The sequence below is a fragment of the Phascolarctos cinereus genome, unplaced genomic scaffold (assembly GCF_003287225.1).
Source record: "Phascolarctos cinereus isolate Bilbo 61053 unplaced genomic scaffold, phaCin_HiC Scaffold_2;HRSCAF=192, whole genome shotgun sequence".
Lineage (NCBI taxonomy): Eukaryota > Metazoa > Chordata > Mammalia > Diprotodontia > Phascolarctidae > Phascolarctos > Phascolarctos cinereus.
Window position 1 is genome coordinate 130790650 of NW_027555625.1, and position 27728 is coordinate 130818377.

The 27728-nt window shown below is 45.3% G+C and overlaps 2 protein-coding genes across 14 annotated transcripts in view; one reads left to right on the forward strand and one right to left on the reverse strand.

Moving 5' to 3' along the window:
• Nucleotides 1-9184, forward strand: part of LETM2 (leucine zipper and EF-hand containing transmembrane protein 2) — a 40592-nt gene extending 31408 nt beyond the window's left edge. For 2 of the 4 annotated variants that reach the window (XR_013484589.1, XR_013484592.1), the window contains 2 exons: nt 718-3686; nt 8551-9184. The gene's annotated coding sequence lies outside the window, so the exon portion shown is untranslated. The remainder of the gene's footprint in view (nt 1-717; nt 3687-8550) is intronic. The other 2 variants (XR_013484591.1, XR_013484590.1) reach the window with 2 other exon arrangements.
• Nucleotides 1141-27728, reverse strand: part of FGFR1 (fibroblast growth factor receptor 1) — a 70008-nt gene continuing 43420 nt past the window's right edge. For 2 of the 10 annotated variants that reach the window (XM_078149577.1, XM_078149583.1), the window contains exons 3-18: nt 18258-18524; nt 16859-16942; nt 16269-16441; nt 14876-14999; nt 13976-14166; nt 10578-10722; nt 8532-8735; nt 7442-7586; nt 7118-7239; nt 6539-6649; nt 5737-5927; nt 3558-3680; nt 3192-3262; nt 2735-2872; nt 2437-2542; nt 1141-2194 (exon numbers count right to left, since the gene is read on the reverse strand). In XM_078149577.1, the coding sequence (XP_078005703.1) occupies nt 2018-2194; nt 2437-2542; nt 2735-2872; nt 3192-3262; nt 3558-3680; nt 5737-5927; nt 6539-6649; nt 7118-7239; nt 7442-7586; nt 8532-8735; nt 10578-10722; nt 13976-14166; nt 14876-14999; nt 16269-16441; nt 16859-16942; nt 18258-18524 (2372 nt within the window). In that variant the 3' untranslated portion in view covers nt 1141-2017. Of the gene's footprint in view, nt 2195-2436; nt 2543-2734; nt 2873-3191; nt 3263-3557; nt 3681-5736; nt 5928-6538; nt 6650-7117; nt 7240-7441; nt 7588-8531; nt 8736-10577; nt 10723-13975; nt 14167-14875; nt 15000-16268; nt 16442-16852; nt 16943-18257; nt 18525-27728 lie in introns of all 10 variants that reach the window. The other 8 variants (XM_078149575.1, XM_078149582.1, XM_078149576.1 and 5 more) reach the window with 7 other exon arrangements.

Consider the following 27728-nt stretch of genomic DNA (forward strand, 5'->3'; position numbering starts at 1 on the left):
ATATAGCTGAGATTAATTTCCTGGCTTTGTTCACTAGATCATGCTTCTTTTAAACACAAACACACACAACCAAATTGCAGTGAGGTTGACAGTTTTACAGATAAGAGAGGAATCAAGGATAACAGAGAAACAACTGCACAAGTGTCAGCATTGAGCTATGACAAAATGACCAACTCAGAGATAAAACATCAAAGCAGCTGTTTCCATTTTCCCCACAGAAATCAAAGGGATGAGCAATATCCTGAACTTGCCATTACATTCAGGGGGTGGGAAATCTAGAAAGTCTGGAGGTGGGGGAGCCTTAAGAGGTGCAGAGAGCAGGCCACTGGAAAGGAGAGAGGCTTGGCTAGCAGTACAGGAAATAGCCCGGCAGGTGGCAGCAGAAAGCACAATTCTAAATGGACAGAAACATCCAGAGGATCTCCACCCCTATGGAGGGGTGGCTCTACCCACCCCCTTCTCCCCTTAAATAGGAAGAGCGTTGGGAAGGCAGTGATCAATCTGTGATGTTGCCAAGGGAGAGGCTTGGATGTAGTCTGGGTACTTGGTATGTATGACATAGAGAGAACCATTTGTGGTGTGGATTGAGGAATGGTGAGCCCCAGGGCCTGGGAAGGTGTGGATACCGCCCTGAGCCTCAGGGACCACTCCTTGAGACCTGCCCAGGGAACTGTTCTGGATGGTCTGTAGCTCACTTCCCCCCCCCCCTTCCCACAGGGTAGCAGCCAGCATGTGCCCGAATGAACAGCTTCCTATAAGGAAATAATCTGTTGTGAAGGGCTGCTTTGGCCTGGGCCTGGTGCCCAACCCCATGGGCAGGCGCACTGGCAGAAGACTCCTGTCCACTCCTGTCTACTATCCCTAGACCATCCCAGAAGGACCAGAGCCCTTGGCAGCCTCTGAGAAGATTCAGAAGACAAAGAATGGATTTTTCTTGATGTCCTCAGTGCCTAACAGTGCCTTGCACATATAGTAGGCATTTAATATATTTTTGTTGAATTAAACTTAATTGAATGAAAAGGTAAATAGGAACTATAGGGCATATGCCCTTTACAAAGACAGTACAGCCCCAGTATATATTTAATCTCATTTTCTCAGTTAATTCCCAAAATTCCTCTCTCCCTTTTCATACAACCCATATAAAACTGAAGCAGCAGCAATTTTTATTGAGGGACCTAAACTGAAAATAGATTTAGAACATAATTTAAAAAAATAAAACAGCAAAAGTAGCAAAAAAATATATGACCTTTTTTTAAAACTTTTTTCCTTTTTTTCCTTTTTTCTTTTTTTTCAATATATAGCAACTGATGTCTCCCAGCCACTAGGAGCGCCCTACCCAATGGGTATATCTCTGGTAACAACCCTTTTAAAAAGACATGTAAATATATACTCAGATTTATACACTTTGTGTTTTCTTCATAGTTATATACAAAGCCCCAGGATGGGGCTGGGCCCCAGGGCCACAGACTGCCCCCAGCCTTTGCCCCACCATCCTCTGGTACCAGGTGTGTTTGGTCAGCAAAGCAAATTAGTATTGGAATTAATAAGCCACTAGTACCACCCTTCTGGAGCTGAGGTCACCTTCAATGGGGGCCTGAGGCACTGACTGACTGACCTCCCCATGCTGCAGCCTGAGGACAAGGCACCTGTCGCCAACATGTGGGAGGCTAGTAGGTTAAAATAAAAACAGTACCAGAGAGAGCCCAGTAAGCCTCCACTTCCATGCCCACTCCCCATTCTCCCTCCCTTCCAGGCAGGGAGAGGTCCTGGTCCAACGTTAAGGGGAATGAAGTAGCCAACTGGAAGTACCTCTATTTCCCTTTTTCCCAGAAGAAGGGGCTGACATTAATTTCTGGAAGGGAAATCAGCTCAATGGCATATCTAGAGATGGGCAATAAAGGGAAGGCCTTGAGTTGTGGGCAGCCTACTCCTGTGGGCGGGGAGAAGGAAAAAAGGAAGGGAGATGAGCCCAACCAGGATAAGGATATCAGTTTGTGGAGTTCGTTGTGGGGGAATGTCAGCGCCGTTTTAGTCCCCCATTGGCCAGTGGGGCCGGATGTCGGGGCAAGCAGGGCTCCTCAGGCAGTGGGTCATGGGAGAAGACTGAATCCTCTCCAGAGGAGCAAGTAGAACTGCGGGTGTCTGGAAAGCTGGGTGAATACTGGTCCAGGGGCACTGATAAGTCCAAGTACTCCTATTACAAGGAAAAAGAAATTTCAATGAGCATAGGGTAGGGGAGGCATGGACTTTTCCTCTCCTTAAGGAGGTAAGACAAATCCAAGGAAAAATTAAGAAAAGAAGGGGGGAGTGGGGGAATTACAAAGGTTTGGAAAATTGAAGAGCTAGAGAGGAAGCTTTTTCAACCTTGGATAGAAGCCATTCATCTGGGCTGCTGGTCTTAGGATGTTCCTGTAGCCCAAGAGGAGACAGTTGTACCTGGTTAGAGGTCAGAGCCACAATTCGATCCAGGTCCTCTACAAGCTGCTTGAAGGTAGGCCTCTGAGAGGGAATTGCATGCCAACAGTCCCGCATCATCATGTACCTGGGGCAAGGGTTGGGAATGGGAGGTAACCAGGTGATAAGATCAGGTGGGTTGGGTGGAAGAGAAAGAATGACTAGAAAGAAAAGGGCTTTCTCTGCAGCAACCCTATTATGACCCACCAGCTTCTCCTTTCCCCCATGTATTTTCATTCTCCTCCTCCCGCAGCTCCCCCATTTTGGCCCTTGTGCTCACAGTTCATTGGTGCAATTGCTGGGCTTGTCCATTCGATGACCCTCCTTCAGCAGCTTGAAAAGCTCCTCTACAGGCACACCAGGGTAAGGGGAGCCTCCCAGAGTGAAAATTTCCCACAGCAGCACCCCAAATGACCACCTGTATATCAGCACAGATTCAGTGGGTCTGTATAGGCACAGAACTAAGTAGTGGGCAGTGCCATCCAGAACCTGTTACTCTAAAGTACCACATATGCATCATTCCAAACCTAGTAGGTTTCTGAGGATAGGTATTTCTTCCAGACTTGACGTGGCTGCCCAGTCCCAAAGTGAGCAGATGCATGTTATTCCCCACCAGGCTTGCCCCCAGCCCCAGAGTCTACTCAAGATTCAGGGGAGTTCCTTATTAGTTCTTAGGTTAAGACCTCCCTGTGCTCATACCTCTGCAGACCGCATTCTAGCAACTACTTCCAACTCACACATCACTCTGGTGTGTATAGATCCGGTCAAACAGTGCTTCAGGAGCCATCCACTTGACAGGCAGCCGACCCTACATGTAGTACAGTAAGCATGAAGTAACTTAAGTGAAATCAGGGATATATAGATGTGAGGCAGCAGAGATGTCCTGAGACTAGAGTGAATATCCACAGTGCTTCCCACCATACCATCTGGGAAATGCAACCTGCTCTGGGGAGGTCTTAACTAAGATGACAGTTATGTAGGTCTACTGAGAAGGTTGAATAGAAGGGGTGGAGTTTTTCAAGGGAGATGACAGGAAGAAGAACCTTAGAGGGGGAAAAACAGGCTAGTTGGTGTACAGGTGGGAAAGGGGTGTTTTCACTTACATTGGTTGTTTTTTTGTAGTAGTCAATGTGATGGATGTCCCGAGCAAGACCAAAGTCTGCAATTTTCATCACATTGTCTTCAGTCACCAAGACATTCCGGGCTGCCAGATCCCGGTGGATGCACTAAAGGTGGGAGCAGAGAGGGGAGGCTTTAATAGTTATCAGCTTTATAAACTGCTTCCCTCAGCTCTGTGTACTCCCACTCATACTTCATCTAGCCAACCTCTTCTTCATATATCCCCACCCCTCTTCTAAAACATTATACATAGTGTCATACCTAGAATATCCTCCCCCTACTCAGCCATAACCTGTCCTTTGCTTTTCCAAAACTACTCAGCCCTTCAGACTTTACACTGAACTAATACAAGCCAACAAAGGCAATATACAGTCTTAAATGAATGAATGGTGAAAGACTGAACAGACAAATGGGACTACAGTGAATAACCTCTTAGAGACATGTCTAACCTCACTAATAATTAAAGAAATGCAAATTAAAGTAAAAGGATGCCACTAGTGAATCCACTAATTTAGCAAGAAGTGTGTGAAATCTCAGTGTTGGTGAAGAAAGAGGTTTGACACACTAACTGGGACTACTTTTCTGGAACATGATCTGGCAACATACAACAAGAGTCATAGAATGGTTCACATCTTTTGGCAGTCCTGGCAAGTATAGTTATTATTACCACCATTTTACAGATAGTCACTAATAGAGAGTGCTCATTTGTTCGTCAAAACAACCATGTGAGGTAAGTACTGTTGTTATTCCTGTTTTGCAGATGAGGAAACAGATTCTTAGAAGCAACGTGATTTGCTCATGGTAACACAGCTGTTAAATTTTAGGGCAAGGCCTGAAATTATACATCTCTTGATTCTAAGTCCAGTGGTCCAGAGTTCTTTACCCAGCCTGAACGGCCAACAGATGGGAACTGGCTAGGTAGATTGTGGCTATTTTAAATAACAGTGCAGTGATTTATGATGTTACTATAAAAAGACAAATATAAAGAATATAAAAATATGCAAATATCAGGAACAAGTTGACAAAAAATAGAATTAGGAGTACCATATATACACTATTACACAAAAAAAAAACACTGGGGAAAGGGAGTGGGAAGAGAAGGTGGATTTGGTTGAAAAAAATTTTAAGACAAATATGCAAAAAAACTAAAATTGAATATATCAAATTTCAGAAAAATGTATATATAAATTTGCTGTTGGTTTTTTTGTTGTAAAATTAAACACTGAAAACCAAACAAACTGCCATCTTTATGAAAATGATGCTGTCTAATTGTAGGTTTTCTATTCATTCTAGCAGTCCTAGCCTTCATCTTTAACCTTCCCACAAATGTTTAGGTTTTGTGTAAGTAGTACAGTTTCATTTTGTTGTCTATGTGTTCATGTGTTTTTATGGTGGAAATAGTATTGAATTTGAAGTCAGAAAGACTTAGGTTCAAATCTTGGCTTTTTGCTAGCTAGCTGTGTCATCTGAGGAAAGTCATTTAACCACTTTAGGTCTGAGAATGTCTTCATCTACAAAAAGAAGGGGTTGGACTAGCTGATTCCCAGGTCCCTTCCAATTCTAATATTACTATTTTATGATCCTTAGTAATGTTATTGTTGAGTTATCTCAGTCATGTCCGACTCTCTGTGACCCCATTTAGGGTTTTCTTTGCAAAGATACTGGAGTGGTTTGCCATTTCTTTCTCTAGCTCATTTTACAAATGAGGAAACTGAGGCAACAAGGGTTAAGTGACTTGCCCAGGATCACACAGCTAGTAAGTGTCCAAGGTTGGATTTGAATTAGAAAGATAGGCTTTCTGATTCCACGCCCAGTGTTCTATCCATTGCACTACTTAGTTGCACTGATTCTTAGTAATGCAAATATACACATATACACACATCAACCTTATCTCCCAATTATATCACATGCTCCTTGGGACCATGAACGGTGCCTTCTCCTGCCCTTTTATCTCTTCAGAGTGTTTTGGTACAGTGTATTTAGTTGGTGCCTAATAAGTTATAGCCTGAGAGAATTAATGGATTCTTATTTGATTGGAGGATTAAATTCATACTTGAAACTTAGGTAGGCTGGTTGATAGTCTCAAATCAGAACCTAGAGAAAGTCACTCCCCTGCCCACCCTCTACCCTTACACATAGCCCATTTAGCCTGAGATTCCACACCTTCTTGGAGGCAAGATACTCCATGCCCCTGGCCACCTGGTAGGCACAAGACACTAGGTCCTTTGAGGAGAGTTGCTCTTCTGGGGCATGGCTGGGGTTGTAACAGTATTCAAGCCCAGGTGGCCGCCTGGCCTGCAGGTACTCACGAAGGTTGCCCTTGGAGGCATATTCCACAATGACATACAGAGGACCTGGTAGGCACAAAGAAGAAGGGGCTAGAAGAATTGTCAACTGTTCTTCCCCCCCAAAACCCTCCAGAACTTCCATAGAAGTCAACACTGCCCTGCTTTGTTTTGGGAGTTCAAGCCACTCTGAAGTACTACCCTTCAAAGAAGAATTAGAATGGTTCTGGACACCCATGAAGCAAACTGGGACAAAATCCTCATGCATGAGTAACAGTATACGCTGGGGAAATGCAGCTGCACTTAACGGATGAGAACTGGAAGCAGCACACCTCTCCAGGTCACCCCCCCCAAAATAATAACCCTAGATAGGTCAAGAGATCTTTGCTTCTCCAAGCCCCATGAATGGCTAATGCCCACAAATGATTAATAAACCCCTCTCCTCTCTTCCCCTGCCCTTTCCATTCTCTCTCTCTCTCTTTCTCTTTCTCTCTCCCCCTCCTTCTGTCCCTCTCTCTCATGCATGCTTAACCAGCCATCTGCATCATGCTGGTTTTAGGCTGGCTAGGCAGTATTGTCTCCACTTCTTTTTTTGCCCCAGGAATGGCTGAGACAGCTTATTATGGATATGCCCACATAGATGCTTCCCCTAGCCTGTTCTGACAAGCCTCAGGTCATACCATCCTGTGTGCAGGCCCCTAGTAGGTTGATAATGTTCTTGTGTTTCCCAATCATCTTCATCATCTCCATTTCTGAGATCAGATCTGATAGATCCTTCTCTGTTGCATCCGCTTTAGACATAAACCAGAAAGACATGTAGTAGTCATTTACTTTAGAGTATAAGAGCAGAGCAAGGTGCCTAGTGGGCTAAAAAAGTACTCATCAATCCTTGAGGAACTCCTTTCCCCCAGGATTTACTTCTTTTTACCCCTTTCCACTTTTCTTCCCTATGCATGACATCCTGTGGTTTTGCAGTGGAGGCCTGTGGATGTGGGTAAGATGGGGCTGTTGAGGAGACAGTAGGATCTTAAGTAATCTGACAATAGCCTAGGCCAGTAGCAAATGAACACCTCCTACCAGGGAAACATCCCAGAATATGTCTGGAACAGAGGCTATCAAGTCAGTACACTGTGTGTGGGTAGGGGGGAAAATGCAGCCGATAAGCTGGAGTGTTTCTCTTGGCCTGAGGCTTACAGCTCCGCTCAGAAAAACACACCAGGGGAAACAGAAAGCAGCAGCTTTAGTGCAGTGTTACTTACATTTCAGCATCTTCACTGCCACCTTGGTTACCCGGTTGGGTTTATCCTTGTCCAACCCAATAGCCTCTGCCAGTACTACTTGTCCAAAGCAGCCTTCTCCCAGTGGTTTGCCCAGAACCAACCTGTTGGAGAACAGACAGTGGGGGGGTGAGAGGATTGTTATGGTACAGTTCCTCAGAGGAGGTCACCATCCATTGCTTTTATCTAATGGAGAGCAATGAATAGAGAAAACTTCCTGTGGACATTTTTTTTTTAACCTTCTGAAGTAAGTCCTAGGAGAAGGGACCAAGGAACCTTTATAAGAAGTTAAGGATGGAGGATTACCTGTCCCGGGGCAGTTCCCAGCGGGGATCTTCAGGAAGTTCGTACTCAGAGACACCTGCTAGCATAGGGGTCCCACTGGAAGAGAGGCGTGAAGGCCGAACCAGCAAGACTCCTGAGTTCATGGAGGCACTGGAATCAGCAGACACCTATAAAAAAGAGTGGGGTTACCCTTATAGGAAGTAGAAAGGGGATAAGAGGCTGGATAGTTCTGCATGTGGAGGATGAAGAAGTTATTTCCTACTTAGAGCCAGAATTTCTCATCAGTATTTTGTCTACCTGTTATCCATCTCTAAGGTGGCATAGGAGAGTGGGAAAGAGTCCTGGGACTCCAAATTTATACCTAGAGCTTCTCCAGACTAGCAGGGTGACCTTGTACAAATTATTTAACCTCTATGAGCTCAGGTTCTTATCTAGAATGAAGAGTTAGGGTTTCAGTAATCTCTAAGATCCCTTACAGTTATAAGATTTTATACCAGTCTATTCTATTAGCTTAATAGCAATTGTGCCTTTATACCTCAGGAGGGGACTTAGTCCCTGTAAATAGCCTTTTGGCCCAAATGAGAGAGTCCTAACCCTTAAAACATTTCTTCTTCCCAGAGTTATAACCCAGTTCAAAAGCCTTCCCTTTCAGACTTCTCCTATAAAATTCCCATAAAATTTTTGTAAATGAGAAAAAGATCTTGGGTTGCATGCTTGCATACTCGCACCTCGGGACTTGTCCCTGATGGGGTCTTCCACATACACAACTGGGAACCCTTTTAGAGGTGACCTTCAGAGTCATCATGGACTCACTGATCTGTATGCCCAGGCCCAGACAACACTTAATCCACCCAATTCAGCTGAATCAAAGGCTTGGAGTTGGGGCTTTGGAAGGGAAATTAGTGGGGAAAGCAGTGGGTAGAGAAGCTGCATCTCCTCGGGGAGAGAGTTTTAACTCTAAAAGCTTAGTTGACTTGGCCTCACAAGTAGGGAGGCAAAACTAGGAAATGGTAAGTTTAGGGCACAGGATTAGAGGATTCAGGAAGTGATGGAGGAAACTGAGAGGGTGCTGGGTACAGGCGGGAGAGAATGTGAACCCCCCATCTACTTTCTGTTACCTGTCTGCGCAGGGGGATGCTCTTGGCCAGCTTGTGCACAGCCATTTGGCTGTGGAAGTCGCTCTTTTTGGTACCACTCTTCATCTTGTAGATGATGACAGACCCCACCATGCAGGAGATGAGGAAAGCCCCCGTGCAATAGATGATGATCTCCAGATATAGAGGCGAAGTCATCACTGCTGGTCTCTCCTCCAGGGCTGAGTCGGTGTGAACAGGGTGTCAGCAGGCACTGGGGGGTACCAGCCTCCTAGGGCCCCAACTCCATAAGAAAAAAATGACCCTTCCCTATTTCCCTTCACCCCCCAGGGGGGCTTATAGAGCAGAATGGAGGCTGGTCAGACCCTGGCCCCAGTCACTAATAGATTAGGCGCCACCCAACTTGTGAGACTCCCCAAAGACTATCATCATGGATATAACTGCTTTGTGCTCCATGCCCCACACCCAGGGAGGGGGAACCACTCCAAGCTCAGCTGCCCTGTTTGCCTACCACTGTCCTTCAGGAAACAGAAGGGGAAGGGAAAAGGACACAGGCACATGTCTTGGCTCTGCTGCTGAATATAGATCTAATCCCCCATCTTTCATCCCTACTATATACTATTACCTTTATGTTACATCAAACCAAAATAAAAAATGTTTACATCCTCAACTTATGGCCAAACTCATGTATGTAGACTTAAAAATAAACTCTAGAAAATGTTCTGGAAAGGATTCCCCCCACCCTTGCCTGTGGTCCACTTCAAAACTCCCATCTCCCACAACCAAAGGAGGAGAGGTGGGAAGGTCATGCTTTTCCCTCTCCATACTCTTCTCAAACTGCACTTCACCATTTTCAGTCAGTCTAACAACTCTTTTCTCTTCTCAGCATGGACACAGACAATGGAGCATTTTTATATACCCCCCCCACCCCCTGTCCAATGGTTCATGCCTCTCTATACCTCCCCTCCAAATAAACCATTGCATCACAGAAATAGACACCCTTGGAGAACTTTCCCCTAGAAAGTCAGGATCCCCAGCCTTGGTTCAACAGGACAGAGCCTGGAACAAACTTTCACCAAAGTGAAGCAGATAACAGGGAGAAGAGTTTGTTTTTTTTCCTCCAGGTCAAGGGACAGAAACAATGGATTGGGAGGGACATAGGTAGGACGGACAGAACAAGGACAGTCACAACAATAAACACCGAACTCTTCCCTGCTTCTAGGTGGGTATTAGCAGTCTTTGCTGGGCCTGTGGTACTAGCATAGAAGGAAATAAAGGTGTTGGCAGCAGCAGCAGCAATGACAGTAAAAATAAAAAGCCTCGAGAATCCCCAAAGCAAGAGACTTCCAAAGGCAGCAGTGATTCCATTCCCCGGGACATAAACCATCCCACCACCTTGAATAGGCTCCTTCCCTTCCTGTCTAATATCAGGTCACATTTGGCTCAAATAGGGAAAATGGGTACAGTCTGTCTGAGAGAGGTCATGCTTAAGACCGCTGAAATCGGTATGCATATAGGAACTGGCAGAGAAGATTGGGATAGAAGCATGTCCCTGGAATGTAGTGGTTCTTCCTCTAAACCACTTAGGTTTGGGGGGAAAAGGAAATTGGACATATCTGAGGGATTCTCAGTCCCAAAGGGTGTTTTTTTTTTTTTTTGGTAGGGGGAAGGGGGATGTATCAGACATGAGAAGGGAAGGAGTCTATTCTGGAAGGGCATCCAGCCACAGGTTAAATTCAGAGTACAAGCATGCATTGTCTTGGCCAAGGAGAGAGCCAGCTGTGGATATGTGGATAAGAGATTCCTTACTCTTGAGAAACAGGAAAGCTCCTCTCTCAGCAGAGGGCTGAATTCTCACAGCTGGAGAGAGCCAGGGGTGGTGGTGTTGGTAGGGTACTGCCAAGGCAGGGCCTGGTGCAAGGCCTAGTTCCATTGTCGTTCCTCTCCCCCCACCTTCCTCTGTCTTCCTAAGGCTCTAGGCTTCTCCAAGACCTGCAATGCATGCTCCCCCCGTGCCCGTGGTAGGGGCAGGACATCGAGAGGAGAAGTAGTACAGTATATACCTTCCAGAACGGTCAGCCATGCAGAGTGATGGGAGAGTCCGATAGAGTTACCCGCCAAGCATGTATACTCCCCCGCGTCCTCAAAGGAGACATTCCTTAAGTGAAGCACTTCCATCTCTTTGTCAGTGGTATTAACACCGGCCGTCTAAAAGAGACAACAGGAGCAAAATGGGCAAGCACAGAGCATGAGACCTCCAGGACAATGAGATGGTGGGAGAAGGAAAGGAAAGAAAAAGGGAAGGCAGAAGAGGAAGATGAAAAATGCTCCCCAGTATTTTGTTTTTGCAAAACAGAAAAAAATCCCAGGCAGCAGTGAGCCCTGATCGAGAGAGACAGAGAGAGAGAGAGGCAGAGAGAGAGAGAGAGAGAGAGAGAGAGAGAGAGAGAGAGAGAGAGAAGAGAGAGATAGGGAGAGATAGAGAGAGATAGAGAGAGAGAGATAGAGAGAGAGAGAGAGAGAGAGAGAGAGAGAGAGAGAGAGATAGGGAGAGATAGAGAGATAGAGAGAGAGAGAGATAGGGAGAGAGAGAGAGATAGAGAGAGAGAGAGAGAGAGAGGGAGAGAGAGAGAGAGAGAGAGAGAGAGAGAGAGAGAGAGAGAGAGAGAGAGATAGGAGAGAGAGAGAGATAGAGAGAGAGAGAGAGAGAGAGAGAGGGAGAGAGAGAGAGAGAGGGAGAGATAGAGAGAGAGAGAGATAGGGAGAGATAGAGAGATAGAGAGAGATAGAGAGAGAGAGAGAGAGAGATAGGGAGAGATAGAGAGATAGAGAGAGAGAGAGAGAGAGAGAGAGAGAGAGAGAGAGAGAGAGATAGGGAGAGATAGAGAGATAGGGAGAGATAGAGAGATAGAGAGAGAGAGAGAGAGAGAGAGAGAGAGAGAGATAGGGAGAGATAGAGAGATAGAGAGAGAGAGAGAGAGAGAGAGAGAGAGAGAGAGAGAGATAGGGAGAGATAGAGAGATAGAGAGAGATAGAGAGAGAGAGAGAGAGAGAGAGAGAGAGAGAGAGAGAGAGAGACCCTGAGGTAGAACTCTGGCAGACCTATGGAGAAGACGGCTAGTTATAACCCTTCACCAGATGCTGGCACCCCCTGGCCCATCCAAGCATGCTGGCAATGGGCGGCATGGAGAAATGGGGCCTGGTAGGCGGCAGGAGGCTGTTTGGTTTAATGGAGAGACAGGGTGAGAAGGCACACGCCTTAGGAAAGAAGGGTAACTGGATTCATAGACAGCTCACGGAGGCTGGGTTGAGATGGTAGTGCCTGATCTCATCCTCTGGCATGTCCCTTAAACTCTGGTCTTGATATTTATATCATAATTTTTTAAGGTTAGTAAAGTGCCATCTGAGCTTCAGGAAAGTCCTATGGGGTAGGTACCATAGCTATATATCACACCCATTTTACAGATGAGGAAACTGAGGCTCAGTGAGTTTTTTTTAAAATGACTTGCCCCTGGTCACAGTTCGTAAACTAGGATCCAAACCAGATCTTCTGACTTCCAAGTCCAGCGCCCTTTCCTTTACACCACACTGCTTTTAGTGTCATTCGTAACACACCAAGAAAGCACACACAGGAACACATACACCCACATGTATACGTGCATACACACACACACACACACACAGCAAAGGAACAACACATAAGGCAAAAGGACCAGTAGAAACCAACATAACACCAAACCAAACCAGCCGCCCATGCCAGGCATTTTTCCATGGCTCTGGGTACCAGAAACACAGTAGGAAAACAGGGAGAGGTTGGGGCTGGCTTTTCCATTTGCCCCAGTGGCTTGGGCCTCAAACAAATTCCCGGCATAGGATGGCCCCATCTCCCGGTTACCTTTTGCCACAGGTCTGGTGACAGTGAGCCACGCAGACTGGCGAGCTTCACCAATATAATTGGAAACCTTACACACATACTCCCCGCTGTGGGCCTCTGTCACATTGAACAGGGTCAGCACTTCCGCATCTGAGCTATTAATCCCCGAATGCTGGAATAAACCAATTACATACCAGTCAATTGGGCAGACATGTGCGCACTGCCATGCTTAGCCCCCGGGTGGATGCCAGGCAGGTGCGAGGCGCTAAGGGAAAGGGGTGATTAAATGAAATTTGTCATCTTTTCTAATTTTTACACAATAGGATCAGTTTCCCTCAAAGATCAAGAGAATCTGTCTGAAAAAAATGAACATAAAAATCCCTCAAAAATGAAACACTAGCTACCCCCCAAATCAGATATTCCTGCTTTATTCTATATTCCATATGTGCATACATGTGTGTTCCTATATGCACATATATGTGTGTATAAATGTACGTGTGTAATGTGTGTATGTATTTCAGGTGTTTTTCAATCATGTCTCTATAACCCCATTTGGAGTTTTCTTGGCAAAGGTACTGGAGTGATTTGTCATTTCTTGCAAATAGGGCTAAGTGACTTGCCCAGGGTCACACAGCTAATAAGTGTCTGAAGATGAGTCTTCCTGACTTCAGGCCTGTCACTCTATCCACTGTGCCATCTAACTGCCCATTACGTACATACATACACACATATGTATGTATAGATATAGATATATACACATATGTGTGTATATATTTATATCTATAGGTATTATATAAATTCTGGGACTGGATAGGGGACAGCAGAAAGAGATGGATGGCTTAAGTGCACATCCACAGTCCCGTTTATATGCAGGACCAGTTTCAGAACCAATGGCAAGGTCAGGCTTAAGCCTAGGACAGATGGGCTGCAGAAGGATGAGGTACGTGTAGCTCAAGGATAATAATATGAATGTTTTTGACTTCTGGCGGCTTCCTATTGCAAGATCCATTATGGAAACTTGGACAATCTCTTCCCTATGATTAATGGAGAAGCAGATTTTTAGGGGTGAAGCGCATCTGGTTGGGGGAGGAGGCAGAGAAGGGAAAGGGGATGTGATGGGGACTAAGGAAGTCAGTACTTAGGCGCAAAGGGAAGAGACAGCATTTCTGTGGTTGACCATTTACATGTAGTATTTTGCTAGCCTGAAGTAGATGCTCTTTCTGACTGCACGCTTGCTCCAACCCTAACTCCCAGAAAGTAACTTCAGTGTGGAAGGGAGAATAGGGAAAGGTCATGGAGAAGCCCTGTCCAAAGGCCCAGTCTAAAGATGGAACCAAAATGCCGTGTGAGTGGCTGGCTCTCAAGCCACAGAAAAGTTACTCTCCCTAGCCCACCTCCCACTTTTAGTCCTGCCCCTCCCTCACCTCCCCTACTGCAAATTCCTGGGAAGTGGATTTTATCCCCAAAATAGGACTGACGGTGCTGAGAGGGAAAGGAATCTGGGCTCAAGAACAGTAAGGGGACTTGACTCCTTCCTAGACCATAATGCCCATGAAAAGTGGTTCCAAGTCCTGGGACCAGTTTTACCTTTAGAATTTGCACATATGGCAGGTTGTCTGGGCCAATCTTACTCCCATTCACTTCGATGTGCTTTAGCCACTGGATGTGAGGCTGGGGGTCACTGTACACCTTGCACATAAACTCCACATTGCTGCCCAAAGCCACTGTTTTATTGGCAGGCAATCCAGCCTGCAGGATGGGCCGGTGAGGTGACCGCTCTAGAGAGAGGAAGGGGAAAAAGAGGCAGGTAAACACTAGTCATATCTCAAAGCAATTCAAGTCTCATAAGAAAGCAAAAAGAGTTGTAGCTTTGACATCGTTCCTGACTCACTCACTGATCTCTACCAGACTCCCAGAGGGTAACTTAAAAGCAACGAACAGAGAGAGCCTTTTCACAGCCTCCTGATTCAAGGATTCAGGGAGTCAGAAAAGGTCTCACTCCCACCAGCCCTCAGGAAAACCACAGTTTCTAAGACTCCTAAACTTTGAAATACCTGCTTGTTGGATGTTTCATTTCTGGAAATTTGATATCAAGAAAACCCTCACAAGGAAGTATCTTAACCCATCCATGACTCACACCCCAAGCCCCTACCCCACATTGTTTCCTGTACATATCTATTTCCTATGTCTACATCCCTTTTACTTCCTTTACTATCTTCAGTGGAAGTGAGAAATAACAGCTTACCACCACCACTAAATAGTCATGGAGAACCTGCTATGGGTAGGAAACTCTGCTAGACCCTGGAAGAGCCTGGAAGATGAAGAAGATGCAGTCTCTGCCCTCACGTCACTTACAATAAGCCTTGATAAACATGGAAACCACCCCTCTACCTCCAGCCTTCTTTCCCTCAAGCTCCTGAATCCTTGACCCTTTCCTCAAAGGGTCTAGTTCACAACCCTGTCCCTCATTCTTTTTATTCTCCTTACCCACAACATCCAGCTGGTAAGTGTGGTTAATGCTGCCATATTCATTCTCTACGATGCAGGTGTAGTTGCCTTTATCAGATGGCACCACTGAGTCCATTATGATGCTCCAGGTGGCATAGCGGACCTGAAAGGATGTAAGAGTGAACCGCTGAGAGGCCGTACACAGAGGATGAAACTAACCACTACATTAATAGTTCCTCCCTCTAACCCAGGGGAAAAAATAATTTATATGGTTCTTCAAGGTTTGCAAAGTGATTTACATGTTATTTAACGTGATTTCTCACAACAACCCTAGGAGGTAGGTGCTATCATCATCCCTATTTTACAGACGAGGAAACTGAGGCAAACAGATTAAGTGACTTGCCCCAGGTCATACGGCTAGTTTTCCTGACTCCAAGTCCAGTTCTCTATCCACTACAAAGAAACAATCACTGTTGTGATGGGGGCACAAATGTTTTCTGTGTCCTGACACAAAGGTTTTTGTTGAAATGGGGTCCTGTTTTCTGGGTTCTACACACCCTAAGCAACAGTGAGAGGAGTGAAATGCTCCAGTTAGTATTTCCTACCCTCAGGAAGAGCCTTACTGGAAGGTAGGTAGGAACCCTGTGCTGCAGCTGTAAAGAGCTAATGCCTCCACTTCTAATCTCTCTTGTGTGATCCCTTCTCTCCCCTGGAAGTGTCACCAGCCAGGTGCTGGTCCTCATCACTCATGCCTAGACTATTGCAATAGGCTTCTGGTCGGTTTCCCTCTCTCTCCACTCCAGTCCAGCTGTAAAAATGATCTTCCCAAAGCCAAGGTCTGACTATGTTCCCCTGCCCCTTGCCCCGCCCCCCATTCCATTCTCTAAACAACAGTGCTTCCCTCTCACCTCTGGAATCAAATATGAAGTCCTCTGTTTGGCTTTAACAGCTCTTCCTCACCTGGTCCATTCCTGTCTTTCCAATTGTCTTACATCTTACTGCCCTCCATAGACCCTGTGATCTAGTGACACTGAGTCTCCTGCTATTCCTTGCAAAAGATGGTCCCCCCTCTCTATAATTCTCTTCTTCCTCATCTCCATTTCCCAGCTTTCCGGGCTTCCTTCAAGTCCCAGCTAAAACCTCACCTTTTACAAGAAGCCTTTTTCCTGTGATCTCTCTCCAGTTTATCCTGCATCTATCTTGTCTGTACATAGTTGTTTTCATGTTGTCTCCTCTGTTAGTTACTGAATTCTTTACTCTTTGAGAGCAAGGATTGTCTTTTGCCTTTCTTTGGATCCGTAGCACTTAGCATAGGGCCTGGCACATAGTAGGCCCTTAATAAAGGCTTGTTGGCTGTCTCAGTAGTCCCCTTTTCAGCTCTTGTCCCTGCGTCCCCTATTCATCTTCCCAATAACCCCCCACATAGCCACACCTTGTAGCCCCCAATCCGATGGTCAGGTTTGAATTCTTTGCCATTCTTCAGCCAACGCAGAGTGGGATTAGGGGTGCCATTTGAAGGGCATTTGAACTTCACTGTTTTAGCTGCTGGTACCGCGTGCAATTTCTTTTCCATCTTTTCTGGTGATGTCCAGTATGGAGCCACGGCTGCCAAGGCCAAGGGTGAACCAAAAGAAGTAGAAGGGAATCAGCCAGACCAGAAAACAGGAGTATTGGGTCAGTGCTGTGTGACACATCTCCCAGGAATGACCCTGATGCCAGGCACACTATCTGGGAAAAGTGACTGGCACTGCCCACTTAGCCCCAAGTGAACTATTCCCAGATGGATCATTCATGGAATTATTTTACAGCCATGTACCATTGAAGCCCACCACCCTTACCTGCCATGTGTCTAGATAACTAACTGTGCGCTTTTGAAGGACTTAGTACCCTCCAGCCTTTCCACAGAGGCTATGGAGACTCCCAATCTGAAGGTACAACTCTCTAACCCTTCCCATCTCCACACCCAGACCTGCCCCAAGCCCCCCACAGGTAATAAGGTAGGAAACAGTGTCTCACGCGTACGGTTTGGCTTAGTGTTATCTGACTCTTTCTCCTCTGATGAGGAGTCATCATCATCATCATCATCTTCTGAGGAAGGTAGAGCATCTGTGAAGGAAGAGGAAGAAGCATTTGGAGTTATTTCCAAGGAAGAAGGGTGTGTCCCAGGTTCTCTAAACCATACTAGTACTAATAACAACTCCACAGTTGTCTAGGGAGTAGCCCTCCCTATTTGACATAAATATAGATGACCCCCAAAAGCCACTTACCCTCACGGACTAACTTCCAATGTAACGTAATAGCAACTGTTTAATAGTTACACGCCCACTCCCACCCCCTCACTCAAATTCATCCCATGCCCTGTCCCTGCCTCCATCCTAAATCTGTCCAGAAAATCTCACCATCATCAGTTACACAGGCTACAGCTACTGCCTTTTAATGAACATGGTGGTGTACATCAACCTCTCTCCTCCTCTCCAATCTTAGCCTGGGACATAGCAGTGGCTGCCAGAGAGCCTGAATCCCTTTTGGGATTGCTTATACTAAGACCACTGTGACAACACAGTTAAGTAAGTAGTACCCTTCCCTGGAGCCAGGGACCTGCCTTTCTTTAACAAAAAAACCCTGCTTCATACCAATGCCTCTGACAGTACCACTTTCCAACAAGTTCATCCTGAGCAGGAACAGACCTTCCAGCCCCACCCAGGGGGTCGGTTTCATTTGTCAATTACCATCCAAGTTTATGTCAGATACTTTCTCAACCCCTCCTAGTGCTTCTGAGAGGAGATATTAGGACACATGGATCCCTAGGTAGGAGCATGTTTTCAATGATGCCTGCTGCGAGCCTACATTCCTGCGATTCACGAATGCTTCACAGAAGTCCTCGTCATGCCCCTAGAGCCCTGCTTAGGTGAAAATTCCACTCTCAAACCTCGACAATGGCAGAACTGTGGTCTTTAAAGAGGCCAATGCCACAGAGCCCTCCAGTTGCCTGCAACAGCTCAGGAGGAAAACGGTCACAGGTATTCTCAATGCATATGGCCAGGTTCCTCTGCACTGTCACTCATACAGCTCCCGTGAGATGGGGTGATTGTGCTATGTGTACCAAAGCTGAAGGACGTCAGCTGTCCAGTGAGCAGATCCTGGAGGTCTGGGCATGCCGTGACAAGGAGGTGCTCACTGTGTAGGTGCAGTCTGCTAATGCTCTAGGGAAGAGAGGGGAGATCTTGTGGCCCCTGGGTCTTCTCCCTAGGGCTCTCATCACCTGAGAGCTAAGCCAGGCGGTGGGCAGGCGGGCAGCAGAGGTTAGTGAGCAGCGGCTCCGAAGCAGAGTGGGGAGGGGCACGGGAAACCATGAAAGAGTAGGGGAGCATCACCTCCCCATGAGGCTACTGGAGAGGTGGGGAGGTGCAATGCTACCAACCTGAAACATTGACGGAGAAGTAGGTGATGTCGCTGCCTGAGGGGCTGTTGGTCACACAGGCGTAGAGCCCGGAATCCGAGGGGACGGCATCCCGCACCTCTACCTCCTCCCCCGTGATGCGGGTACGGTTGCTCTCCACCAGCTGCACCCCGTCCCGCAGCCAGTTGATGCTTTGAACATCCTCCCTTAGCCGACAGCGAAGCTGCAACAGGTCACCAGGGTGCGCCAGAGAGGACTCCACTTCCACGGGGCCTCCCCAGGGCAGAGCTGGGGCCACGCGCAACCCGCAGAGGCAGGAGGGATGGAGAAGAGGAGGGAGAGACAGGGAAGAGGGAAGAGACAAAGGGCATTACACTAGCTGAGTATGAGCCATGGCATCCAAAGCATCACTAGCTCGGGGACCATAAAATCAAAAGGGTGGCTGCTGACTGTGGGGACTGGCCCAGAATCCCCTTCTCCACCTCTTTCCCAACCGACTCTCATAGAATACAGGAAGAAAAAAGCAAAAGTTAGAAAGCAGCTGCGGCAGCATTAAGCATTTCATTTCACGTTTCATTTCCCTCAGTCCTAAGGGAAAAGGTTAGCTATTCCAGGCCCTTCCTCCTGCCCGCCCCAACATCCCTCTGCAGTCAGGGTATCTTGTCTCCCCGCACTTACTGGCTGGCTGGCTGCCAAGAGCAGTCACTTCTTGGAGGCCAGCCCCAATTCCCTTTCCAGCGCTACCTTGTTCTTCTCCCATTCCCTAATGGCAACTGAACACACTTTGCTCCAAAGAAAAGCACTGCCCCCCCCAAATCTGAAGAAGACAGCTTGTTACAGGGGGAGGGGGAGGCCTGGGAGAATGCTTAAATAATTCATAGAGTGCGGGATCTGGCACAAGAAGGCACGCATTTATGTGAGAGTGACAGCCCAGGGAGAGGTCAGCTTAGGAGAACCTCCAGCTAACAGGTGTCGGGGCCCAAGGATTCCTATCGTTCTACAATATTAGAAACAGAGGCTAGCAGCTGCCACAAAGCCCCACACTTGCCCTGCCAGCATGAGGCTGTTGTACACAAAGGTCCTTTCTCCTCATCCTATCATTCAGGCTTCCTCTCTGAAGCTACCCCAGCCCACCCCCACATACACACACCCCACAGGGCCTCCTCTCCTCGAAGGCAACAGAACGGAGCTGATTGCTCAAAAGGCTGGTCCTGGCAGGGGAGGTTCAAGAACGCCCCCTCATGAGTTCCTACAGCCTTCTTCTAACAACTAGCAACTCCTGCCCTTCACTACATACAGATGTATAGACATACCAAGAAAAGGACGTGACTAGTCCTCTGACATCTCTCTGATACCCCATGACCCCCTTTCTTCAATGTGGAAATGGCAGTGCTGATTTCCTTCCACCAATGCTATAAGCACAGATTCCTCATCCTCCTGTCTACCACCCCACTATAAGTTTGGAACTCAGTATACTATTCCTCCCAATTCACACAGGAGCTGAAGAACCTGCTTCCTGGGTGTTTCTACTATAGCACGCGTCACAACTCTCTATGCTATGGCATTTGTGGACAGAGTCAGGGACAGATTCCAGTGGTCCCAAACTCTTCACACCATGGTCTGAGGAGTTCAGACTAAGCCACTGAACACTGAGAACCCAATACCTTCCTCCTTCAACAAGGGGTCAAGGAACACTTCTAAAAGGCTGTTGTAAAGGCTGTTGTTGTTTTTGGTTGAAAAGAGACCTTGGGGATCAAGTCCACTACCTAATGTCTTCCCCATCCCTCTATTTAACAGAAGAGGAAAACCAAGTGATTCACCTAAATGGTGTCAGATCCATTATTAAAAACTGAGTCTTCTGCCTATCATATCTAGTGTTTTTTTCCACCACCACATACTGTACTAGAGTTTGTACAAAACTGAAATGTTCACGTTTGGCATTGCTCATTTAAAATAGACCCCCTCCCCTTAATAAGGAGCAGTGGTTGAGACAGCTTGTGTTGATATAAGTAGTTGGACATACATATATCACAATTACATAATCATGTTCCTATCCTCTTCCTCCCCTACCCCTCAAGAAAATGATGCATTTTAAACCTCTTTCTGAAGGGGGGAGGGTCAAGAGAAACATCTGTTAGAAAACCTCTGGCCTAAAGACAGCTATCCTACAGATCTGACAGCATGACCCCCAACCTTCACCAATCCTATTGAGTAAAATACCAAGGTGAAATAGACCACATAAATGATTTAAAATAAATTTCTGTGGTTTTAAAAAGATGCTATTCTTTATATTTTAAACAGCCCACCTTGGGGCAATAAGAAGCAATTGAGAGGTCAGCCACACTTCATGGAAAATAGCAAACACTTTTATTGATCAAGTCTCATTTCCCTCCAATGACCTCACTGATTAAATATTTTGCCTCTCTTGATCCTTACCAAGTTACCAGCCTTTGGACAAACAGCGAACTCAAATTCTTAGCCTCTGGCATCACATATTTGACTTCAACAGGTCCCAAGGACAAGAGGTGCCAAGGAAAGCAAATGGCATTTTCCCCAGGAGGGAAAAAAGAAAGAAGACAGGGCCCTGCTGAGACAGTCTTTGCCTCATTACAACTTGGACTGAAGACAAAATGCTTCCCACCTGTCCCCAGAGCAGTCTGCAAACAAAACTCCTCTGTCTGATATGCACAGGCCTCCAGGCCCAGTTTTTCTTCCCTCTGTGTTTTTGCTGCTCCAAGTTTCCGTCCAAATGTTTCTGGAATCTGTCTCCTTTTCTCTGTTCCCACTGTCTCTTCCCAAGTATAGGCCCTTCACCATCTCACTCCTCCTTCAGTTTTACCGGCTTCCATTGGCCCCGCATACTGCAGTCAGATTACTCTCCCTAAAGTGCTTTTATCTTATTACTGTCTTGCTCAAGAACACACATGGATCATACTATGGTCAAATGAAAACTCCTTGCTCTGGCACTCAAGGCTGTCTCTAATCTCAATCTACTTTACCAAGTCAGCATTCTTTCTGTCCCTTGCTATGTTCCAGCCAAATGTCTTCTCGCTGACCCTTCCCAACAACATGCCACATTCTCAGTCCAGTAACTGAGCCATTGCATTACTCATGCTTGTTACTACTGTTGTCTCTTCCCTCTTCTCTGCCCATCTGATTTTTGGCCCGTCCTGCACAGCCCAGCTAAAGTCCCAGCTCCATGAAGCCTGATCCAAGAGCTGGAAGTTGTCACATGGTTCAACCTCTTTCATTATACAGAGGAGGAAACAGAAACCTGGAAAAATGGAAATGACTTGACCAAGGTCATAGATGTTGAGCAGCAGGGCCAAGACCAGAACTCTGGTCTCCTAACTCGGAGTTCAAGGTTCTTTCCACTGTACCAAACCACCTCTGTCTAACACACTTTGGAACTTAATCATATGCTATATCATGTCCTCTTGATGAAACTCCAGTGGTTCTGTATTACCTTCACATTCAAATATAAAGTCCTTTGATTAGCATCTAAAGCTCTTCCCAATCTGACCCTTTCTAATTTTCTTTCATTCTGCTGCCTCCATGTATATTATGATTTAGCCATACTGGTCTATTTGATCTTCCTTAAAAATGATACTTCATCTTTTATTGCTATGTTTCCCATGACTGGAATGTTCTCCTTCATAATTTCTACTCTGGCTTTCTTTTTTTATTTTTGGAGGTAATCAGGGTTAAGTGACTGGCCCAGGGTCACATAGCTAGTAAGTGTCTGAGGATAAATTTTACCTCTGGTCCTCCTGACTCCCGGGCCGGTGCTCTATCCACTGCACCACCTACCTGCCTTCCTCTAGCTTCATTTAAGATTCAAGTCAAGTACCACGTCCTCTAGGAAGCCTTTCCTGGTTCCCACTCCTCAACCCCTACTCTGTATTTATATTGTGTGTCTGGATTCATACTTATATGTTATCTTCTCTCTTCCTCTTCTGCTAAGATGCAAGCTTCTTGAGGGCAGGAATTGTTTTTTGCTCTTTCTGTACATATCCAGTACCTGAATTCTGACTCTCTGGACTTTCTCTACCTTGGAAGTTCACTCTGCCCCTGGACTTCTCACACTGGAAGTACTGTCTGCCCCTATGGCTTCTTCTTCTGATTGGCTGGTTCTTCCCAGAACCTCCATTTTAAGGAAAATGGCCAGGCAAGCCATGTCTTTATTCCTCTTGCCTTCACTCTTGGCTCTGGAATTTCTCTATCATGTCCTCCCCTCGTGGGTACTAGTATTGACCTCTCATTAGAGCGTAAGCTTCCTGAGGGTAGGAACTGTCTTTCTTTCTGTTTGTATTTGTATTCCCAGAGCTTAGCACAGAGTCTGGCACACAGTAAGTGCTTAATAAATGCTTATTGATTGATTACCCTATTACTTAACCATCAAATGTATTTGTACTGTTTCAGAAAAGGGGGCAGCTAGGTGGCGCAGTGGATGACGCACCGGCCTTGGAGTCAGGAGGATCTGAGTTCAAATCTGGCTTCAGAGACATAATACTCACGAGTTGTGTGACCCTGGGCAAGTCACTTAATCCCACTGCTGAGCCAAAAACAAACCAACCAACCAAAAAAGAGATAATGTTAATTGAGGCATATTATTTCTTTTATATCTACTTTTTATTCCTCCTCACACCCTGCATAGTGCTAGATATATAGTAGATGGTTAATAATTTTCCCAATAAATGCTTCTTTGAACTGAATTTCACATCTGACAACAGCATAACTTAGTGGTACTAATGACAACTGAGGGTTGAAGACAGTTTTTAGTGCTTTTTATAATTTTTTCTCTGTGATCTAAGGTAAGTAGATGAATCTTTTTGTGCCTTGGTTTCTCAGTTTGTAAAATAGAGATAAAGATGCAAATGTTGCAAAGCCAATGGCTCTGTTTGTTCAACTGTGTGTCCATCTTTCTATTCACCTATCGAAGGAGGATTGATTTGGAGACTACATATCATGTCAAGCTTATTGATTCATTGGCCCAAACCCATCAGTAGTCACCACTGTCCAGCTGTCTGTTTGTCTCAGTGTGCAGTGCTGGGAGGTAAGTCAAGAATACTTAGCTTATCTTCACCCACCTCCCACATCAACCATGACCAACCACGGCCTTCTAGGCACCCAACTTTGCCCTTCTATGTCAGCAACCAAGTGTTAGCAAGAGATGAGTTGTAGTGTGGAAGTGAGCTTACTACAGCTAAGAAAAGTGGAGTGAAAGAGAGACAGGCTGAAGGTCAGCCTAGGTTGAAACCAAAATCCCAGCCCCATTTTGAGGGGAGAGCCTGATTAGTTGGGAGATGACTTATATTAGGAGAACCAAGTGACAATTATTGACAAGCTACAGTGCCTCAAAAGGAGGCACCCAGCATAGTGAGGTTACTTGAAATAAGGCCATATGGGGGCAGGGGGGCAGCTAGGTGGCACAGTAGATAGAGCACCAGCCCTGGGGTCAGGAGGACCTGAGTTCAAATCCGGCCTCAGACACTTACTAGCTGTGTGACCTTAGGCAAGTCACTTAACCCCAACTGCCAAAAGAAAAAAAAGAAAAGAAAATAAGAAATAAGATGACAGGAGACATCATAAACTGCCTTCAGGTATTTGAAGAGCTGTCATAGGACTTAGCAGAGAGCAGAATTAGGAGCAATGAGTGGAAGTTATAAGAAGGGAAATTTTGGACTGACACGATATGAAGAAAATCATCTTAATGATCAGCACTGCCTGAAAGTAGAATGGGCTGTTGTGGTAGACAGACATCACAGAGGATCTCCCAGGGAAGTCTAGGTATTGGGGACATTGTAAAGGAATAGGTTTGGAACAAACAACCTCTAAGCTTCTTTGATTTTCTAGTACAGAGGTGTCAAACATCTGCAATGCAAAAATGCAATTGGGAAATATTGAACAAAATTAATAAAAATGCAATAGAATATAAATAATTTTAATATGTGGTTTTCTATGTCAATATGCAGCTCCTTCTATACAGCTTAGTGGCCCTTGTTTCTGTTTGAGTTGGATGCCATCGCTCTAGTACTGTCATTATTATTACTGTAAGGAAAAAGAGAAGACGCTTGAGTTGTGGACTTTAGGACACAAGGTCAATTTGAGCCTTTATTATTACAAAGAACTGTATTTGGGCATTTAGGGGTATAAAGATGAAGCAACAGCTAACAAATATAACACCCTATAACGTTTACAAAGCATTTTATATCTATTATGTCATTTGAGCTGTACATCAACCCTATGTGAGGTAGGTGCTATTATTATCCCAATTTTATAAATAAGGAAACTGAGGCAGAGAGATAGGGTTGATTCTCTCAGGAGCACATAGTTAGTAAATAACCGAGGCAGGTCCTTAAGCAGCTAACAACCTAATAAGAGATGGGAAAGGTCAGGATATATAAATGTAACTACTACAAAAAGGAATGAATAAAAGGTGTAGGTCTGTACAAAGTCTTACGATAAATGTAAAGAGAAATAGGTCATTTTTAGCTGGGGACAGGGATCAAGGAAGTCTTCATGGTGAGGGTACTTGATTTGGATCCTGAAAGGAGGGATTTTAAAAAGTGGAGATGGTGGCGGGAAGGAGTCCATTCCGTACATATGGGGGACACTACAGGCAAAGACAAGGAGATAGGGCAGGTTCAGAATGAGGAATAATGTATAGCCTAGTTTGGCTGGAATGGAAAGTAATCATGGGTTGGGGTAGGGGTAGTAGGATAAAAACAGAAGACAGGGAAGGAAGGAAGGAAGGAAAGGAAGGAAGGAAAGGAAGGAAGGAAAGGAAGGACTCAAAAGTCTGCCTTACTGAAATGGCTGCCATACTTAGTTAAGTACTTAGTTAAGAGTTCGGATTGCTCTCACATTCACCTACTCAAGTCAATGCTTCCTCAAGCACCAGGAAAAAAACACAATGGTGAGAGAACAATGGCTGGCTAAGGTGCTGGGACCAGCCTAAACCCTTAAAGAACTTAAGTCCGGAAGCAGGACCTGGGACAACCAAGATAAATACCTGTATGGTCAATATCTTCTAACAGGGACCTTCTTTATTTCCTTCTCACATTTACCTCCACCAACTTCCCTGCTCTTCTACTTTCTGTAAAAGATTTGGTAGAAGGCCATCTTGTAAGTGGGCTGAAGATTAATAAGGACAGCAACACACTTCTCAGTGATTCTCAATAGCTGGTGAAGACAGCAGATCTCTAGGTTAGACTCCTTTCCCAGTTTGTCCTAAATCAGGGAAAAGATTTATTTCTATTCTTGATTACATACAAATTAAGCTACTTTTAATCCCATCTCTTTCCCATTTCCCCCACATACTACTGCTCTGTAACCTAAAACAAGCCAACAGGTGCAGCATTTTGCTGGTGGCAGGACCTTCCCACACCATACTCTGGACAGTACTCTGGTCCAAGATTTAATAAGGCAACAGGTCCAAGCTATTCTTCACAAACTTTTATCTCTTTTATCACCTAAATGTATTGTATGTTTTGAGGTGGGGCAGGCAGTGTGTGCCTGGTGGGAGTGTCTTGGGGGAGGCTCCTTCTCTCAAGTGGGGGAGAGAGAGACAGAGACAGAAAGGTTCAGACACATCTAGACCTTACTATTCTAGTGGCAAAAGAAAAGAGTACATCATATAAGTGCCTATGTGGCTAAGCATTGTAAAAAGGTCAAATGAATGGACATGGTCTCTTTGACTTCAAAGAAACACCACTTAAAAACCACCTGAAATATACTCAAACGGATCTGAGATTTCATGGGATTGGAATTTCAACGGATATCACAGGTTATACAGTCAAACTGTAAAGATGAGAAAACCTTAGTCCCAGGGAAATGAAATTGCCTGCCCATAGGTGATAGTAGGTATCAAAGGTAACATTTGAACCCAGATTCTCTGAATCTAGAGCAGGAGTTCTTAACCTAGGATCCATGTTTTTAAAAAATATTTTGATAATTCTATTTCATAATTCATTCCCTTTGTAATCCTATGTATTTTATTTCCTGCATTTAGAGACATTATTCTGGGAAGGGGTCCTTAGGGTTTCATTAGACTACTAAAAGGGCCCATACCACAAAAAAAAAAGTTTAAAACTCCAGGTCTAGGGTCAGTTTTCTTTCCATCCATTGATCTGGATGCTCCCTCTAATGAGGGAAACCAAAACCCATCCATGTCTGTCCACCACGTCCATGTCTTCCCATAAGTTTACCAAGGGGTAGGGATGGGGGGGAGCCTTCCTTGCTTTCTCCTGACTTCTTGAGGATATCAGTGGAGGGCTCTTGCTCTGTTATCCTTCACCCTCACCACAAGGCCAGCCCATCTTTTCTTCCTATTATACATTTCCCTCACGACATGTTTTTCATGTCTTCTTGGAAATCTTTCATTTAGTTATATGTTACAGAATGATCACACCCACCATATGTCTCCTCATTGCTCATGCAACAAAGAAAAACATACTTGAATGAGGAACAAATGGAAAATAATACAAGAATTTTTAATAGAGGAGGTAGAATTAAAGAGGTGTCTTAAAGAGAATGTGGAACTTTGAATGGTAGAGGCTGTCCAGGTAGAAGGAATCATCTCAGTAGATCCACATAGGTGCTTATGAGGATGGCATCGCCATAGGGACACAAGAAGAACATGACCGACTACAATAGACAGGGGCTCATGTTGGGAGCAGTAAGAAATAAGAGCGTCTTCAACAAGTGCTATGGGGAAAAGGATAGCACCTTTATATAAAGAAATTCTGAGCTCCAGGGTAAAGAATATGACCATGGTGCATTCATTAGCACCATAGACTTAGGACTAGATAGAACCTCAGACCTAGCTCAACACCTTTCTTTTTCAGCTGAGGAAACTGTGGCCCAGAATGATTTGGTCAAAATCACACAGGTGGTAAGTGGCAATGGGAGAATTTGAACCCAAGTCACTTCCTGTTAAGACACCTTCTCCCATGTAACACATCAACAATGAACATGGATGAATATACCTTAGAAGTAGCTAGGTGGCACAGTGGATAGAATGCCAGGCCTGGAGTCGAAGTTCAAATCCTACCTGAGATTCTTACTAGCTAGCTGTATGACCCTGAGTAAGTCACTTAGTGCCTGCTTGCCTCAGTTAACTCATCTGTAAAAATGAGATAATGATAGCCCCAATCTCCAGGGGTGTTTTGAGGAGTAAATGAGACAATACTGGTAAATTGCTTTGCAAATCTTTATGTGCTATGTAAATGTTAGCTATTGTAAGTATCACAAATTTTGAAAAATTAACACACTAGCTCTGTTCCTAATAGAGCCAATTTGATGGAATACTTGGGATATAGCTTCACTAATTAATGTAAATTCCATTTTTTACATAAATCTCAGCACATAATATTCTGGAAGGCATGAGGCAGACTATAGAGTTCTGTAGACTGCTAGGTTTGGAGTCAGACAGACCTGAGTTCAAATACTTGCACTAATTTCGGGATTTTGGCGAAGTCCCTTTATCTT